This window comes from Sapajus apella, unplaced genomic scaffold (genome assembly GCF_009761245.1).
Source record: "Sapajus apella isolate SASKATOON/1434 unplaced genomic scaffold, GSC_monkey_1.0 scaffold7, whole genome shotgun sequence".
NCBI lineage: Eukaryota > Metazoa > Chordata > Mammalia > Primates > Cebidae > Sapajus > Sapajus apella.
The window spans coordinates 34,570,910-34,590,861 of NW_022436947.1; the positions used below are offsets into that span (position 1 = coordinate 34,570,910).

Below are 19,952 nucleotides of genomic sequence, written 5' to 3' on the forward strand. Positions count from 1 at the left end.
TCTGTACAGCTGTAAATAGTGTTTGTATTGGCAAATATGTGGTTTTCAGGGGATGGTGTTAAAAAAACACAAGAGTAGGAGAGTTGTTCATATCATCTAGACTAGGTTTTTACCTTAAATACCAAAGATCCCAACCAGGTAAATCTCACTTAGAAAATTCATCCTCTGTGGATTAACCTTTTTCGTATTGTTCTTTTTAGTTGTCTGACTGGTGATGTAGTCAGTAAGTACTCTTACTCATGTCTTATTAAACTTTCCTAAAGCATATATTTATGGAAGGAGAGAACTAGATAGCATTCCACCTTGCTTCATTATATAGTTTTTCTTCTTCTGAAAGTGAAGAACATTGGTGTTAAAATTAAATTTTTGTTTTTTAATAAAGAAAAATAAATTTTAATAAAGTTTTAATAAACCATTATTTTTGGTATCTCTCACTAGGAAACCATAAAGTAAAAAAAAAAATTATTTTAAAGCGGTAGTTTAGCAAATATTTAAATATCATTTTTAATAAAAGGAGTTATTAAACATAAATTTAATATGGGACTGTTTGATACTGTTTTTTTAAAAGTACATAGACCCTTGCTTTTAGTCACTTAAAACCTGAAACAATTTATATTGAATTTATCTTCTTTATACTAATATATATTATTTCAAATTATTTCAGTCCTAAATAGGCATTTATATCTAAGGCATAAAAATTTATAGTCTGATACTGTCTATTCCTTATCGTAGTTTCTGATAGAGCCTTTTTTTTTAATGTGTGAATCTGAGTATCAGACCTCCAGGATAGAGTTCTTCGTAGATACTTTGCATTCCTTGTGGGGATAGAGGAAATTCATCCTATTCTTATCAGTCCCCAAGCCTAAGTTTACCAGCTTATATTTGAAAGCTGTTACCAACCCCAATAAACTTACTACTTGCAAATTTGCAAATGTTCTTTAAACAGACCTTGATTTAAAACATTTTAAATAATAGCACTAAATAGTTTTTCTTTTCATTCTCTTTCCCAGCATATGTTCACAGTTGTTAATAACTATTGATTGTTATTCGCCTGTTAGTAGTACACAGAATTTTAAAATACACTGAAATTATTGGGTTTTATTTCAGTATTGCTGCCAGAACAAACTTTAGTCCTCTCACATTTCATAACAAATTTAAGAGCACCTAGGAGTTCTGCAAAGTTGTCTCAGGCTTACGGGGTTGGGGGGGTGCTGAGAAACCAGTATAGTGGGCTAAACTTACCCCCTCTTCTACCAAAAAGAAAAAGAAGAAAAGGAAAGATGAGTTTAAAACAATTATACTGACCAGGTGTCCTCATTTCACAGATGGGGAAATTGATCCCTTAGCGATGGACAGACTGATGAACAGAATAGGTGCAGCACCCTTTCTGCTGTACTACACGATTTCTCATTCTTTTAAGCCTTTATCCTATGCAGTGGCATTGTAATAAACACTTCTGAAAAGAAATTTACAGGTTTACTTCCTTTAGTCTTAGTTTCAACTAATAATTTTATTTTGATTTGTGTGGGCAAATTGCTATTTTGGAAAAGTTTCCAACAAGGCCTACTTTATTAGACCTTGGATTAACCCAAACTAACTTGCCTTTTTTTCCCTTGCTTACACCTACAGTGATCTTTTTAAAAGGGGAGTGATTTTGTTAAGAGTATAATTTAAGCTGATTTTGTTGGACTATGGAAAGGAAACGGTGATGTGAAGGATCACTGTGTCTGATAGTTATTTCTCTCCTTCCCTGGCATTTTTCGAGGGGTAAGGTCAATCTTCTACCTTTATAACTCAACTAGAGTTTTTCACATATGTTTTATATCTTATACTCCTAGATAATATTAATATTTGAGTTGAATTAAAATGTGAGAGTTGATTGAATTAAATTCAACAAGTGAATATTCATTAAGTACCAGCTATGTACCAAAAACAGTGCTGGGCACAGAAGTTAGAGTAAGATGTCTCACTTAAAGGGCCTTTGAGGGAGAGGTGGCAATTCATTCTTAACTAACCACTAATATCATTAAAAATTAGTGCTAAGTTGGTAGCAGAAAATAGGTAATTCTGTCTAAAGGAATCATGAAATGGAAAATAAGCTTTTAATAAGGAGAAGGAAGAGCTTAAGAAATGCTACTGTGTTCTTAGAATGACAAATAGTCCTATGGCGTCTGTAGCATAAAAGTAAAAAATGTATAGACGATAAACCTTGTGATGGTATACAAGGCAAGATGCTGGAAGGCCTCAAATCCTGTATGAATGAGCTCCACCCCCACCCCGTGAACAGCAGATCACCGTTAAAGCCTTTTAAGGAAAGCCAAAAAAAAAACTTGTTTTGGAATGATAACCAGTGGCAGTATGAGGAATAATTAGAGAGGCTAAAGGTTAGAGATAGGATAATCATGGGCACTGGCAGTAGAATCGAAAGAATAATTTCAGAAGCAGAATGGTCAGAGGTTGGAAGTGACTGGTTATAGAGTTTAAGAATTGCATCAATTTTCTATTGTACAACAAACTACCCCAAAACTTAATGGCTTAAAGCAACTATTATTTCTCCTGATTCTGTGGTTGACTGAATGGTCCTCTGCTGGTCTTGCTTAGACCTATACATCTGCATTTAGCTGAGAGTTCAGCAAGGCTGGACTCTCTATAATGGCCTCATTCCCATGTCTGGGGCCTCAGCTTAGATAGCTGTGACTACCAGGTCTCACTCCATAAGAGGCTTCTTCAGAGCATGGTGGTCTTGGGGTTCTAAGAGAATGAGAGTAGACGCTGGAAAACCTCTTGAAACTGGGGCTTGGGAGTCACACAGGACTGTCTCCACAATCTGGTTAGTCAAAAGTAAATCATAAGGACAGCACAGAATCAAGGGATGAGAAAGTAGATTCTATCTCTTGATGAGAAGAGCTGCAAAGGCCACATTTAATCAGTCACAGGAGTCTAATGAATGCTGCAGGGTTTTTAAAAACGATGACCAGATTGGCAAGTTCAAGGTTAATCTTTTTATTTGTTTTTACTTGTTTTATTTATTTATCACTTGTATTCAGTAAAAGCTTGCTTTGTCAAATTTAGTTAATAAATATCTTTTTAGTTCAGCACAGACATTGCATCATCTTAGCAGCTCTTTTTCAAACAGATTTGAAGCTGCTTCTAGTGACATACTATCTGGTTTATAAAACAAAAATAGAAAAGTATGATCTTAGAATGGAAAAGTTAATTTCTAAGCCATGATAATTATTATGGTTGCTGTAATTAAACATACTTTCTGTGGAGATTCCTGGCAGCCAAGAAAAAAAGGGAAATCAAAACACTGTTCTTATCAGAAAGAGGAACCCAGCATTTCTTCTGTTTTCTCATTTGGGAACTTAGTAGTCACTGAATTATAAAGTAGACCATGACCTTGATTAAACAACATATGCAGAAATGTTTCCTGTGACTTACTTATATAAGTATTTTATCAAATATATAAATATTTGATATATTTGATAAACATTTGATATATTTTATAAATATTGATAAATATTTGATATTTATATATTTGGTAAAATACTTATATATTTGATAAAAGCTACATACATAAAGCATAACTCGGTAAATAGATTTCTGTAGTAATAAGTTAAAGTGCTTCAAGTATATAACTTAGTTGTCCTATTCAATCCAAGGGAAAATTAGATTCAAGACTACCTAGAGGAGTAAACGAACAACTTCTTTAGACCAGTACTAATCAAAATACAGTTCTATACTTAATGTGAACTAGCATCAAATAGGGCATGCTGGTCCATGCTGGTCTATGCCCTAGTTGATGCAAGTCCACGTTAAGTACAGAAATGAAGAGTAAGCATTTAGACACTTAGGGCAGTTTGACATTGCCTCAGCATCCCAGTTTGAGTGTACTTTATAAACTATTGATCCATGACAGATTGAAACTTTCAAAATGGGTCCTTTTATCACAGATAGTCTTTCAGAATGTTATTTGCTTCTTTGGAGCTTTGGATAGAAACTTGGTAATGTGAAGTTCTCTGTTGTGTGGGCCTGCTGTGCTTATCTTCTTTGTTGCTGATTTGAGAGCTGAGCAATGTACTATATCTGGAATGCACACGACAGGCATCCTACTGTGCAGTTGAGTGTCTAGTTAATAGTATGGAAGCTCCAGGACATACCTCCAACAAAAGCTAGGATTTTCCTCAGAACGAACGCAGGATTTTATGTCTTAATGTTTGTGGTTAATTTTGTTACTACAGACTATTCTTGTTCAGTCCTGGTATCCAATCACAGTGGCCACAAATTCCAGAGAGCAGAAGAAAATATTGGCCAAATATTTGTTAGAAACTTCTGGTAACTTAGATGGTCTGGAATACAAGTTACATGATTTTGGCTACAGAGGAGTCTCTTCCCAAGAGGTAAGTGACTGAAACCAACCTCATTTAATATAGAGTACCACTATAAACTTTTGGGGTTGTTACTGGGATTGATCTTGGTTCTAAGTAGGCCACATTTTGAAATTCCGAAGATTCAGCCAGCAGATACATACTCAGTATCTATTATGTTCAGGGTACATGGGATATGGCCTTCCACAGATGTCCCTGTCCTTGATACATTAGATGGACAGATGGATAGAAATAGACATAATAAATATATCAGAGGTGAAATAATTCCATAGAGAAGCACAAGGCAGGGTAAGAGAAGAGAGAGTGATGACAAGTGGGGTGGAGCACTATTAAATAGCTAATATTTAATATTTATTAAATATTAATATATCAAATAGTTGATGTTTAATTTAGTAATTAATATTTATAGTTATTAAATAGTTTAATAACATTAGTTAATAACTGTTACCTCTTTGAGGAGATAATAGTTGAATTTTTTAATATTTAGGAAAAATTGAATCTCTGTCATTAAGAACTGTTATCTCTGATAATAAATACTTTCCTAAGAATAGCTAAAGACAATTCCCATGGGAGCTACGCTATATACCTTAAATATGGTTGACTGGATGGTCCTCTGCTGGTCTTATTATTATGTGGGTTTTTCTTTTTTGGATTTCGGTTTATGATTGATTTTCCAGACTGCTGGGATAGGAGCATCTGCTCATTTGGTTAACTTCAAAGGAACAGATACAGTAGCAGGAATTGCTCTCATAAAAAAATATTATGGAACGAAAGATCCTGTTCCAGGCTATTCTGTTCCAGCAGCAGAACACAGGTAAAAAATTCTGTTTATTTACTAAAACTACTAACTTTTTTTACTCTTGTATTTGTGACTCAGCGACATTTTACCTAACTGCAGAGCCAGGTACCTACAGTAAATCTTCATGAACTTGAGCAACACAAACTCAGTATCTATACAGAAGTATAAACATTAGTCTCAGAGAGGTAGAGAAATTCTAGCCATTCTAGAAGAAACAGCTTAAGAGCTTTTTTCCAACACTTGCATTGTCATAGAAATTTTCTTTTTAAGGAATTTTTTTTGTTACTGTATTGCCAAATGTAGATAGATTTTATTCATTAAATTTAGAAGCACTCACTTACAGTACTGTCCACTTTTTGCCTTTTCCTTGTCCTTCTATATGACTTTCCCTGTATTTGCCCTGGAAACTGTCATCTGTACAGTACCTTCAGTTGTAGATGAGAAAGCAAGACTTTTTGAGGAAAGAAAGGGTGTTCAGATCCTTTTTACACTTCCTTACTAAACCGTCTTTAGTTACCCAAGAAAGAAATTATAATCTAAACCACAGCTGCCCTGGTCCTAGAGCTAACTTTATTGAAAGTACATGGGGTTTTTTAAGTGTTTGTCAAACCTTATTTCTGGTTTTTATAACAAAATTATTTACTATGATCATTAGGGAATGTTTAAGTTCTGCTTATACTTAAAATTCCAAAATGCTAAAAACAGCAATGAGTTTAGAATCAAGCTAAGCCTTATTGTTACTACTATTTGAGCCATATTAGTTGACCGGTGTTCATATGCAAGGCAGTCTACTGGGTGCAACAAGCGATAGAAAGATATTTTTTTAAAACTGACCCTATCCTCAGGATGAAATAATACACTAGTGATAGTCTGCTCTGTTGGTTAAGTGCTTGTAAGGAGGTACAGTTAAAATGCTGTAGTGTTACAAGGGAAGGAAAGGAAGAATCATATTCCACTAGGAAAGGAGGATCATATTTCACTAGCAGTATCAAGAAAGATTTTATAGAATATGCAAAATCTTCTCTTCTTGAAAGATTGGTAAAATTTAATGGCTAACATTGGGCAGTTATTCATTCTCTGAGTAAATATTTATTGCATGCTTATCTTGTGTGAAACATAGTGATGAAAGCAGAGAGAGTGAATGTGTTGAGAGAGTAAAGGCTGAAACAGATTTCTTAGGGAGCATAGGGGAGACCGAGAAGACAGGTTCAGGTTAGTAAGGGCCCTCATGTTTTGACATTGAATGTTAACTGTGTGCACATCATGCTAGGTTATTCTAAATTAGGCATTTTTAAATGGAAGCAGGCACTGACATTTTTGAGCAAAGAAGTGATGTTATCAGATAGATATTGTAGGAGACATTTTTATAGCAGGATGTCTGTCCTATGAATTGGAAAAACCGGAAGATAGTCTTTATGGGAAGCTATTCCAACAGTTTAAGGTGATGAAGTCCAGAACCAAGATGCCAAATAAATGGAAGGAAATAGGTAAACATGAGCAATGTTTGGGAGATAAAACTGCTAAAACTTGGTGTTTTGAGTTGGGACTCTAGGGAATAGATTCAGCTGACCTTTATGAGCATTGTGGTATTAGTAAGGCCTTGTTGAACACTTTTACATAAAGTTTCAAGACTAGCAACCTGGGAAAATAACAGTGTCTTTAACAGATAAAGTTTTAGAGTATTTTTATTTTGGACTTAGATGTGCATCTTTTAAAAATCTAATGTAGTATGCACATATTAGACTCTTGGCTGTTGGTTGTTTCAAAGTAGTAACATCATTCTGAGAACAAGGACAGTGGCTTTAGGGCTTTCTTGTTAAAAGGAAAAGGATGCTATATGTGGGCATGAGATAAAAATCCATTTTATTTTTATGGTCTCATTCATTGCATTGGTAAAATTTATATACAGATGCTTCACATGTTCTTAATAGAAACGTCTTTTAAACAAGAGCATAGTGTACCAAAAAGGATTGGATTGAAAGTTGGGAAACCTGGGTGACCTTCCGGCTGACATAGTGGGTGGCCTTGAGCAAGTCACTTGTCTCTCTCAAGTGCTTGTCTCTGTTCATTTCCTCCATCCAACCAAACAAAAGGAGGGCCTAAAGTTTTACATCTCCAACACCACAAGGTCATTGATGATAAATGAACTAACATCTAAAATAACTTAAAGAGGACTGTATAAATTTAGAAGTTTACATTATTATATGTATCTTAATAGAAGAATCTGTACCTAGAAATATTTAATTACAGAAGCTTTTTTTCTCAAACTTGGGAAGGTATCAGATTTAATTTGGTGCTTGAAATTGGGATTAATAGCATTGGTAGACTTCATTAATGATCATTTATTATCTCTAGAATTCATTTATAATCTTTATATATCAAATACTAGAAGAATAGAGGTTATGATTGATCTAGCTAGAGTGTGCTATAGCAGGTGTCTGTGGGATGCCGATATGAAGATACTCAACTTTCTATCAAACAAAGTAGATCTGGAGCCCAGAAAAGAAAGAGGCTAAAATACACATGCTGGAAACCCTCATGCAGGGACTTTTTTTTTTTTTTTCCTTAAGCTTTGAATATTTCACAGAAGGTGTTACAGAAGACAAGTACCTAAGTCAGAGCCATAAGAAATATTGCCATTTGGCAGGTTAGATTGAAGAAGGAGAGCTCAGCGTCTGGGGTAGACTGAAAAGGGAACCATAGAAATAGAAAAATAAAGGTGAAACATGGGAGATGTCATTGAAGTCAAGAAAGAAAGCTTCAGGAAAATTCAGGTGTCTTGGAGAAAGCAAGTTAAGATCGAACAATGAAGTTTGCTAGACATGATACAAGTAGATGGTTAGATGACTCACTGTTACAACATTGTAAGCGGTGTCTTCTCCATTGTTGGTATTCATTGATCTTAATTCTCTCCTTTTTAAAGGGAATTAGCAGTTCTGAATATAAAGAGGAGCTTCTTTTCAGTCGTATCTTAATTCCTTTAGCCTACAGATGCATAACATAGAGAATTGACATCATAGCTACTGGCAGCCTCTGTAGCTGTTAAGAAGAGTGTTCACTAGTGAGTTTAATATAAATAGGTTTTCAATTTTGGATTCTAGGTTGTAGTCTTTATCATCTTGAAATGTACATGCTGCATTACCCCAAGTATACCATTGACAATATGGGAAAAAGATGAACTCTACTCCTTTAAAAAAAAAAAAAAAATGTATAAAGTGATAATTTCAGACATAAAGTCTGACTCTTTAAACAGTTATGAATTAAACTTATGCTTACTTGGGCTTTACAATAAATGAATGTGCTATCTTTTTATTATTTACTGGGGAGAACAGATTAGAGACAAAGACTAGAAAAATTAGGGAAAATGAAAAATTGCTTGGCATAATGAAATAATAATTTTCAGAAATGTTAAGTTCTGTTTGAGATCTTTTAAAATTATTTACATTATGTGTTAACAAATATTTATGCAGGTTGAGCATCCGAATTCAAACTGCTCCAAAATCTGAAGCTTTTTGCTCAAAAGAAATGCTCATTGGAGCATTTCGATTTCAGAACTAGGGATGCTTAACTGATAAGTATAATGCATACATTCCAAAATCTCAAAAAAAATTGAAATTTAGAATACTTCTGGTCCCAAGCATTTAACATAAGCAATACCCAATCTGTAATCACTTATTAAATATGAATCTATCCAATAAGAAGAACTGGTATTAAGGACATTGCAAAAGTCACTATAACCATTCTTATCCAAATAGAAACTCTCATACCTTATTTTCCATCTTAATTATGTTTTGCTTAAACTTTGAATTTTTATTTCCTGGGCATATATTAATTTGTAGTAGATAATCTACAAACAAAGTACATGACTTCTTATTACTAGCCATTTGAAGACATAACAGGTAGTTGACTATATATATGTATGGTGTAATATAAATAATTGCCTCTAAGATTTTGAAAGGTAAAAAAACAAAATGTATGTCTTTATTATTATTGGTATATAGTTTCAGAAATTCACAGAAGGGAGCCAGGTGCTCGCATTGCCTAACACAATAATGGAAGTGTGTATGCATTCTCTCTAATATCTTGACGTAATGTAAAAAGGGCAGTCACCAAGTGCTTTTTGACTGTTTTTAAATCAGTAGATTCAAGAATACAAAAAAAAAAAAAAAAGTTGGTTGAAAATGACTTAAGAGCTAGGAAACTTAATAACTGTTGAAAAGGAGTAAGGCTACTTACAGTGTTAAAAACTAATTGGCTAAGGTGTAGTTGACTCAGATATTTCATTTGCCTTGATGTACATTCGTTAAACTAAGTCAGTCACCTTCTCTGTGATAATGATGGTTTGGTATAGTAAACATGAGATGTGATTAAAGGTGATTCAGGAATAGATTCTGTGTCTGCATAAGTAAATCTGTATTTTCATTTTGTTTTCTAGTACCATAACAGCCTGGGGGAAAGACCATGAAAAAGATGCTTTTGAACATATAGTAACACAGTTTTCATCAGTGCCTGTATCTGTGGTCAGCGATAGCTATGACATTTATAATGCGTGTGAGAAAATATGGGGTGAAGATCTAAGACATTTAATAGTATCCAGAAGTACAGAGGCACCACTAATAATCAGACCTGATTCTGGAAACCCTCTTGACACTGTGTTAAAGGTAAATTTTCATATGTAACTTGACTATTAGAATACCTGTAGCCCAGCTGCATCAACAATACTTTTCATTTACACACACGCAATTTCAGAGCTGTCTGGACCAGTCCCTGATTTTAGACTTGCAGCCCACAGAGCGTAATAGATTTGCCCAAGGTCACACATTAATAGCACAGAAGGATATCAAGAGTTATGGATTATTTTACTGTCAATAAGACAGTAAAATAATCTTTTCTGCTTACCTGCAAAATTAACAGCATTGCCATTTTAATTAATCTTGTGATTTGGGCACTAAACTTATTGGCAGTTTGTTTCTTTTTCATTGTAAGTCACTGCTAGACCTTTAAAGTTGTTAGCACAAAAGAAATATGAACAAGGTGTTATGGAATAAAAATAATTCAAAAATACTATTTAAGTGGAGATACTTTAGAAATACTATTGATTGATAATGTAGCAATGTTGCTTTTTGTTGTTAATGTTCAGGACTTAGTTTGTCTTCTTCAAAAAGTAATAGCAGCCGGGCACGGTGGCTCAAGCCTGTAATCCCAGCACTTTGGGAGGCCGAGGTGGGTGGATCACGAGGTCAAGAGATCGAGACCATCCTGGTCAACATGGTGAAACCCCGTCTCTACTAAAAATACAAAAAATTAGCTGGGCATGGTGGCGCATGCCTGTAATCCCAGCTACTCAGGAGGCTGAGGCAGGAGAATTGCCTGAACCCAGGAGGCGGACGTTGCGGTGAGCCGAGATCACGCCATTGCACTCCAGCCTGGGTAACAAGAGTGAAACTCTGTCTCAAAAAAAAAAAGTAATAGCAACAGCAGGCTTATTTGATGCCTACTACTAGAAAAGTATTATTTTAGGTGCTTTACGTAAGATGTGTCATTTAATCTCTACAAAAAACCACAATGATAAATATTACTGTTCCTGTTATAGAAGAAAAAACAGAGGCCTGGAAAAGTTAAAGTAACTTGATCAAGGTCACCCAGAATATAAGATAAGGAGTCAAATATCCAATATAGGTCTTTTGCCTGAAGCCTTGCTGCTTGACCACATTGTTTCTCAGTTAATGAGCAGATGATAGAGTACTTACCCTTTAAGGAACCGGGACAGAGAATTAAGGAAGTCTTTTCTTACTCTGTTAAATGATAGGCCAAGCTGAAGGTCTTGTCTTAGCCTACAGTATTTGGTGTTAGCAAACTTGATAGGTTTCATGTTTTTACTGTTACCTAATAAAAAATGTACACAGCTAGTTACAAGAAACTGATTTTGTTAATATGGAATTTTCTCTTTATTAGAATCTTTAATCAGTTTATTTAGGAAAAGGACGTGATTGTTGCGGAAAGACAATGACAAGTGTCTCTTCCAGGTCTTGTTTCTCTGACCAAGCTTTCTGAGAAATTTCATATTGATGTACAAAACTTTTAGTGGTTAGTGAATGAGTAGGATCATTTGCGTATTGTGCAATTTGGCTTTAATTAAGAGCAAAGGAGAACTTAAAGACTATGGGTTCTAGATGCTGTGTCTGCCTATCACAGTTCCTCTGAACTTTGTGATTGAAATGGATTTATGTTTGAGTTATATCAGACAAAAACCAAAGTCATTGGGCACAAGCAGAGTAAGTCCAAATCAAAAGTATAATCATGAGTTAAATGATCTTTATATACTTCTTTAAAATATTATTTAATCTCCTAATATTAAGGATTTTTGTCTTGAATCTATGTAATTTGAATAATGGTTTATATACTTCTTTAAAATATTATTATTCAGTCTCCTAATATTAAGGATTTTTTTTCTTTAATCCATATAATTTGAAAGTTCTAAGGGAAAAAACTTGTTTTGAGCCACTTTATGGTATAAATTCACTTCATAGGAAATAACATCCTTGTTATTAATGTACTTTAAAGGGGTTGGGACCAGATTTTAGAAGGCATATAAAGTAGTTAATTTTTATATTCTCAAGATTGTCTATCAAAGCAAAATCATTTAACTTTGAAAGCTCTTGTTTTCAGCTTCAGTTATTTGTGTTGCATGTGTATTTTTCCGTATAGGTTTTGGAGATTTTAGGTAAGAAGTTTCCTGTTACTGAGAACTCAAAGGGCTACAAGTTGCTGCCACCTTATCTCAGAGTGATTCAAGGGGATGGAGTAGATATTAATACCTTACAAGAGGTATGTGTTCTATAGTAAAAATTTCAATAAGGCAGTTCTTATAATTAAGCTCGTTTATATTAGTTTGATCAACAACACATTACTAAATATAATTTTAAGTCTTCATAAGTGTTTATGTTGGTATAAATCTCTGCATTGCTTAAAGTGTAGAAATACTAGTTTACAATATGGAAGTGCCAGCCAAGCCATACTTATTCTTCCAGTAGTCATTGACCACCCTGCACGCTGAATCAAAACAAGTATCACTGTGAAACAAGAAAACGTCAGTCAAGAAATACTCCTTGGAATATAAAACAAAGCCTTGACTCGCTGGCATAGGTCTGTGTTTTCATAGACTGGAGCTTCACATACTCTAACAATGTAAAACTCAGATGATATTAATGGGTGCTTTTTCAGAAATTATAGAATAGCTGTCACCTCTTCTAAATTATGCATTGAATGTCATCACTATTAGATTTAGCCAAATAGTTTAAGTGTTATGCAGACATACCTTATTTTATTGTGCTTTGCATTTTTTATGAATTGAAGGTTGTAGCAACCCTGTGTTGAGCAAATCTGTTGGTGCCATTTTTCCAACTTGTGTTCACTTCATGTCTCTATGTCACATACTGGTAAATTCTCACAATATTTCAAACTTTGTCATTATATCTGTTATGGTGATAAACGATTAGTGATCTTCAGTGTTACAACTGTAATGGTTTTAGGGCACCACAAAGCATACCCAGGTATGACAGGAAACTTAATTGATGAATACTGTGTGTGTTCTGACTTCTTTACCAGTTATGCATTCCTTGTCTCTCTCCTCTCACTTCAAGTCTCCCTATGCCCTGAGACAACAATATTTAAATTAGGTCAATTAATAACCCCACAATGGCCTCTGAGTGTTAAAGTGAATGGAAAAGTCATATGCCTCTCATTTTAAATCAAAGCTGGAAATGATTAAGTTTAGTGAGGAAGGCATGTTGAAAGCTAAAATAGGCCTTTTAAGCCAAACGGTAGCCCAAGCTGTGAATGCAAAGGAAAAGTTCTTGAAGAAAAATAAAAGTGCTACTTCACTAAACATATGAGTAAGAAAGTGAAACAACCTTATTACTAATAGGGAGAAAGTTTGAGTGGTCTGAGTAGAAGATCAAACTAGCCACAATATTTCCTTAGACCAAAGCCTAATCCAGAGCACGGCCCTCATTTCAATTTTGTAAAGGCTGAGAGAAGTGAGGAAGCTGTAGAAGAAAAATTGGAAGCTAGCCTAGGTTGGTTCCTGTGGTTTAGGGAAATAAGCCATCTCCGTAACATGAGTGCAAGATGAAGCAGCAAGTGCTGATGTAGAAGCTGCTGCAAGTTACCCAGAAAATCTAGCCAAGATCATTGATGCAGGTGGCTACCCCAAGCAACGGATTGTCAGTATAGACAAAATAGCCTTCTACGGGAAGATGATGCCCTCTAGGACTTTCATAACTAGAGAACAGAAGTCAGTGCCTGCTTTGAAAGGATAGGCTAACTCTCCTGTTAGTGGATAATGCAGTTGGTCACTTTAAGTGGAAGCCAGTGCTCATTTATCTTTCTGAAAATCCTATGGCCCTTAGAATTTGCTGAATCTACTCTGCCTGTGTTTTATAAATGGAACAAGGCCTGGATAACAAGCATGTGTTTACCTCATAGTATACTGAGTATTTTTTAAGCCCACTGTTGGGACCTACTGCTCAGGGGGAAAAAAAATGCTTTCAAAATATCATTGCAGATAGCATCTAAGATCTAATGGAGATGTACAAAGAGGTTAATGTTTTTCATTCCTCTTAACACAACTTCCATTCAACAGCCTATCAATGAAAGAGTAATTTCAAGTGTTATTATTTACAAAATACATTTATATAGCTGCCATAGATGGTGATCCTCTGGTAGATCTTGGCAAAGTAAGTTGAAAACCTCTGGAAAGTATTCACCATTCTAGATGCCATTAAGAACATCCATGCTTCATGGAAGATGTTAAAATGCAGCATTAACAGGAGTTTGGAAGAAATTGATTCCAACCCTCATGAATGACTGAGTCTTGATTTGACTTCCAGACTTGAGTGGAGGAAATAACTGCAAACGTGATAGAAATAGCTAGGTAACTAGAATTAGAAGTGGAGCCCGAAGGTATGACTGAATTGCTGCAGTCTCATGATTAACCTTGAACAGATGAGGAGTTGCCTCATAAAGATGGATAAAGAAAGTGGTGTCTTGAGATGAAATCTACTTCTGGGGAAGATGCTGCGAACATTGTTGAAATGACAACAAAGGGCTTGGAATATCCATAAAATTAGTTGATAAGACCAAAGCAGAGTTTGAGAGAATGGACTCCAGTTTTTGAAAGAAGTTCTTGTGTGGGTGAATGCTGTTAGACCAAACAGCGCCACATGCTACAGATAAAACTTTCGTGATAGGAAGGGTCAATTGATGTGACAAACAACATTGTCACTTCAAGACTGCCACAGTCACCCCAACCTTCAGTAGCCAATACCCAGATAAGTCAGCAGCCATTAACACCCAGGCAAGACTCTCCACCAACAAAGAGATAACTCACTGAAGGCTCATATGACCATTAGCATTTTTTAGCCATAAAGTATTTTTAATCAAGTTATGTTTAAGGTATGTATTTTTAAGACATAATGCCATTATTGCATACTTCATAGACCACAATGTGGTATAAACATAACTTATATGCACTGGGAAACCAAAAAGTTCCTGTGACTCGCTTTATTGCAGTGGTCTGGAAGCAAGCCCATAGTATTTTCAAAGTATATCTGTATTATCTTAAAATTTTTGCCTCTTGTTTACTAAATAAGCTTCTTAAGGGCCATAGTTTCATCATAACTAACACCTAAAATACTCTGTAGAATATCACTAACAATGTAGGCCATCTGTGTTCAGAAACCAGTGACATTTGGATGTATACCAATCTCAGGTGGTATCTACAGCTATGAAACCTAAGTTTTTTTTCTCTTTGAAACAGTTTGGTCATGGTTGAATAAGGTCAGTACCCAAATTATGGTAGTTTTCCAAAGATTGATTTGGAAGGGAGAAGTATTGTGTACAAAAAACAGTATTTCTGCAGTGATGTGTATGGGTGTCTGGAATAGATCTCTTGTACTAACAAGGATGAGGTTTTTTTCCACCATCTCTCCGAAACTGCCTTGCTTAAGAGAATTTGGAATTCCCTTAGCTCTTCTAAGACATTTAGTGTTGGACATAGAGACTTTCAGGTGGAAAAGAAGAAATAGAAAAGTCTGCAGCGAGAAGGGAGAAGACCTTACACATAGAAATCTCAACTGGCACACACACACCTAATTGCCATTGTCCTCTTACCTCAGCTGAACTGATAGTCTCTTGGTGTCAGTTAAGTTCTGTTCCCCATACCTGCCTTTGAGGGCTTTAGCAGGTACACATACCCGACTCCCCCTTACAGATGAAAGAACATGGCAGGGTACTGTATCTGTTTCAGAAATCCCATTAGCCTGCCCATTGCTGTGCCTACCTTTCCTTGTTCTAGCAGCCAGATCTTAAATTATTCAGGCAAGTTCCTGGATTCAAATTGGGTTTTTCAGTCAGGTATTCAGACTTTCCTTTCAAAATCAGAGCTCTTTGGCTTTCCTTTATTTTCCTTTTTTCTTTTCTTTCCTTGTTTACGTGAACTTTGGGAATGTATGTGCAATTTTTTTTCTTTTTAAGACAGGGTCTCAGTCTGTTACCCAGGCTGACTGTAGTGGTGTGATCACAGCTCACAGCAGCCTCAACTTCCCAGGCTCAGGTGATCCTCCCACTTCCCAGCCTCCTGAGTAGCTGGGACTGCAAGTGTGTGTCACCATACTTGGCTAATTTTTTTTTTTAATGTTTTATAGAGATAGGGGTCTCACCGTTTCCCAGGCCAGCCTCAAACTCCTTGACTTAGGGATCTTCACACCTCAGCCTCCCAAAGTGCTTAGATTGTATGCATGAGCCACCATTCCCAGCCTGTATGTGCATTTTTATAGTGGAGAATCAACTCAAAACTGTACATGTAGTAAAACTACATAAACAAGAATTAAATATTGAGATAAATACTCTTTGGCATTAGTGAAACTTAAACAGAACAGTTAGAGGATTGAATAGTTTTGTGTCATACAGATGTACTCAGGAAGCAAAAATACCCTTTTTTTTTGAGATGGAATTTCACTCTTGTTGCCTAAGCTGGAGTGCAATGGCGCAATCTTGGCTTACTGTAGTCTCTGCCTCCCAAGTTCAAACGATTCTCCTGCCTCAGCCTCCTGAGTAACTGGGATTACAGGCGCCTACCACCACGCCTGTTTAATTTTTTGTATTTTTAGTAGAAACAGGGTTTCACCGTGTTAGCCAGGCTGGTCTGGAACTCCTGACCTCGGGTGATCCACCTGCCTCAGTCTCCCAAAGTGCTGGGATTACAGGCCTGAGCCACCTGATGTCTGGCCAGAAAAATACCTTTAAAAAGCTGGGCCTGTTGGTCTACCTAAAGGATAATACAGATGATCCTCTCAATTTAGGATAGAGTTGCATGTCAGTAAACCAATTTTCAAGTTGAAACTATTGTTAAGTGGAAATGTAGTTAATACACCTACCAGACTCTGTAGTTTAGCCTCGCTTACCCTGCAGGTGCTCAGAACACTTATTAGCCTGCAGTTGAGCAGTCATCTAACACAAAACCTATTTTACAGTAAAGTGTTGAATATCTCACATAATTTATTGATGTTCCGCTGAATGCGAATTACTTTTGCACCATTATTAAGTCAAACCATTGTATGTCTGTAACCATCTATACTTGTAATTTCTTTACATTGCCGGTAGGTCAAAATATGGTCTTAGAAGCAGTAAAAAATTCATTTAGCATTTTTGCTCTGTACATATACTAAATTAGATGCTGTAATTTTGACAAAATGAAAAATCTGCTTTATTTGGAACAATTACTTTGTCCTTGACTGTCACCCTCACTCTTGAACTTTGCTACTGTGACATCCCATGAGGTTTACAGTATAACCCTGCTGTAGGTTTTGACTTTGCACTGTGTACCAAAATGAAACCTCTTATTTAGGAAAATAAAAATCTCTTGGGTTGGACTAAACAGAAAGTGGCTTTTTCTATTGTGTTTCAGTTACGGATTCTGGATATCATTGAAACCTGTATTGGAGTGATTTATTACAACATTAAAATAGTATTGCATTCTCATAGTTGGCAAGAGGAAGCTTTCTTTGAAGTCTCACATGTGTTAAATGCTTTTCTTCCCAGACTCAAAATTCACTTTAACTACAAATTGTCTAAATTTTAAAACTTTTGGTAAAGAAACTTGGCCTGAAATACAGTGATACAATATTAGATGATGCTATTGTTTGTTATTTCCTCATTTTGTTTTTGCTTCTGAAGCATGTCTAAAGTGAGGTGACAGGTCAGAAACTATTTTGTATTTTACCTTACCCTCCATCTACCTATTTCCCCTTCTTGTTCTACTCTTGGTATTTCTTCTGTATTGAAATTCACTTTGTTCACAAAACCTCAACTCGGGCCTTGGGAACCTTTAGGTTCATATACAATAAGGACATGAGACTAGATTTGTGTACATTCTAAAGGAATCACTTTTAAATAAGTTTTGTATGTTTTTATCTTGATTCTTCTAGATTCATCTTGATTCAAATTAGGTGGTTGGCATTTTTAAAAAAAGTTGCATTTCCAAATGTAGGTTTGTTTAAAAATAAAGTTACTTGGGATTTTTTTGTTTTTTTTTTTTGTTTTTCCTTTGCTGTGTCGAAAATAAGGGGAAAAAGTTGATTTGAGAGACTATTTGGTGAGAATGTGGTAACATTGTGTTAATGATACACATAAGGCTGTTAAACTTAACGATTTTCTAATAACTTCTGAAAGTTCTGTTTAACAAAAACAGAGCCAGTCTTTCCAATTACTTCCTGTTTGACTGTTCTCATGAAATAAATGGTTACCATACTTCACTTGCCACATTCTATCATAAAAGTGATTGAATATATTAAATCAGGCAGTAGATGGTAGGTAAATAACTTGACTTTGGTGAACGAAATAGAAATGACATTGGTAAGAAACAAATTTTTAGTTTTCAAGTTGTATGTCCCTTGAAAGAACTCTTTTAGCTGCTGCCAGAACTGTTCATACAGGTCTCTCTAGCTGGTTTGTAACTACTCATTCTCCCAAAAATTATACAGTAATAAATCTTAAACACCCAGAGCATCTGTCTGTAATTTTGTTTTTGGCACTGGAGCACCAGCCAGAGTAAAATGACTCTACCGGTATATCAGATCTTATATAGAAGTATTTTGTACTCTTTTGCCACCAATATCTTGAGTCTTAGGTGTTCCATTATGTATTATGTGTAATTACATGATGTATTGTGACTTATTAGGGATGATTACAGTCATTCTTAGAGTTGCGTACATTGGCTCCCATTGCTTGTGTTGCTGACATCTAGGCAATAACTCAAGGAGGTGAATGAGAGAAGTTGACTCAAATAAGCTTAGATGTTTCTAACTAGTTTTTTCTTACTTTCTCTCATTTCCTTCACTCCCCTAACCCTACCAGAACCACAGCGACGGCAATGCAGATTGAGGAACTATGAATGAAATTTTTGGGGGTGGGTGGGTCTTTAAAAACAAAATGCGGGCTATTGTTATCTATTGACTGTTATAAAACAGCTCTTGGATGCTTCATTCACCAATATTGTCCTTTGAAAATAATCTCCATTCTTTTCCGAATTACTTAGGTTTTGTTTGGTTTTGTTTTAATCTTCTAGATTGTAGAAGGCATGAAACTAAAAAAGTGGAGTATTGAAAATGTTTCCTTCGGCTCTGGTGGAGCTTTGCTACAGAAGTTAACAAGAGATCTCTTGAATTGTTCCTTCAAGTGTAGTTATGTTGTAACCAATGGCCTTGGGGTATGTCACCTTTTACTTCTGTGTTAGTACCTTCCTCATATATCTAGGTAGAATACGTAATTTGACAAATTGTCAAAGATTGATGTGACCCTGAACTGTTAATATGTTGTTGGGTACTACTGACCTTAACTCAGAAACAAGGAAAGAAGGGAGTTATTAGGTAATAATAGACCTAAGGAGACAGAGATTTGGAAAAAGCAAGAACAATAGGGAGAAAAGATTATTTGAGATAATATAGGTCATTTTCCACTGCCTCCATTTATACCTTTGAATCAAAAAGTAATATTTGAGCGGGAATGTCAGCTCACCTAGCCATCATATATTAAAGACAAGCAAGTATGTAATCACTGACCAAACTGTTTTAGGAAGGTGGAATATGTGGTTTGGATTGTTGTATCACAGTTGTTCCAGTAGCCATAGAGCAGCTAGGCAACTGAACAACAACCCGCTCCCTTCTTTTTAATGTCTGGAGAGCTGGAGACTGTAGAGCAAGGGACCAAGACAGAAGGATGCTAAGAACTCCTGAGAACACCTGAGTTAATTCCCTGCTTTAGTCTTTCATCTTTCTTTGGAGAGTTCTGGGATTGACTCATTCGTTGCTGCTTGTTCCATTCCACTTATTTCTATTGCTTTTCTGCCTATCTTTCTGATGCAGAAAACTCTGCTGTCTTCAGGTTCTGTAAGTCTTTTGCTTCTGACAATAACAAGGTAACAGTAAAGTACCAAAAGAGGGGTACATTATGAAATAGGAAAGCCTTTACCTTAGTAATATTCTTGTTGCCTCTCCCAAGATTGTGTGTGTGTTTTTGGTGTAGTTGGTATATAGCTGGGCTTTTTTCAACAGCATGTACGTGCTATGCTTACTATCAGTTTAAAGGCAGTTTGTAATATAAAAAGAGTTACCTTAAGGTTACATATGCGAATGCTCACAAGACTTCCTACAAATGGCGTATTAGGTGTTCTTTAGTGGCAAAAAGGATATCCAAGATGTTATACT

General features: G+C 35.6%; 1 protein-coding gene across 1 annotated transcript in view; it reads left to right on the forward strand.

The window, feature by feature from the left end:
• NAMPT (nicotinamide phosphoribosyltransferase) overlaps window positions 1-19,952 on the forward strand; it is a 39,298-nt gene that overhangs the window by 14,008 nt on the left and 5,338 nt on the right. The window contains exons 5-9 of the mRNA XM_032276321.1: window positions 4,242-4,400; window positions 5,066-5,202; window positions 9,623-9,848; window positions 11,896-12,015; window positions 18,815-18,955. Coding sequence (XP_032132212.1) covers window positions 4,242-4,400; window positions 5,066-5,202; window positions 9,623-9,848; window positions 11,896-12,015; window positions 18,815-18,955 — 783 coding nt within the window. The remainder of the gene's footprint in view (window positions 1-4,241; window positions 4,401-5,065; window positions 5,203-9,622; window positions 9,849-11,895; window positions 12,016-18,814; window positions 18,956-19,952) is intronic.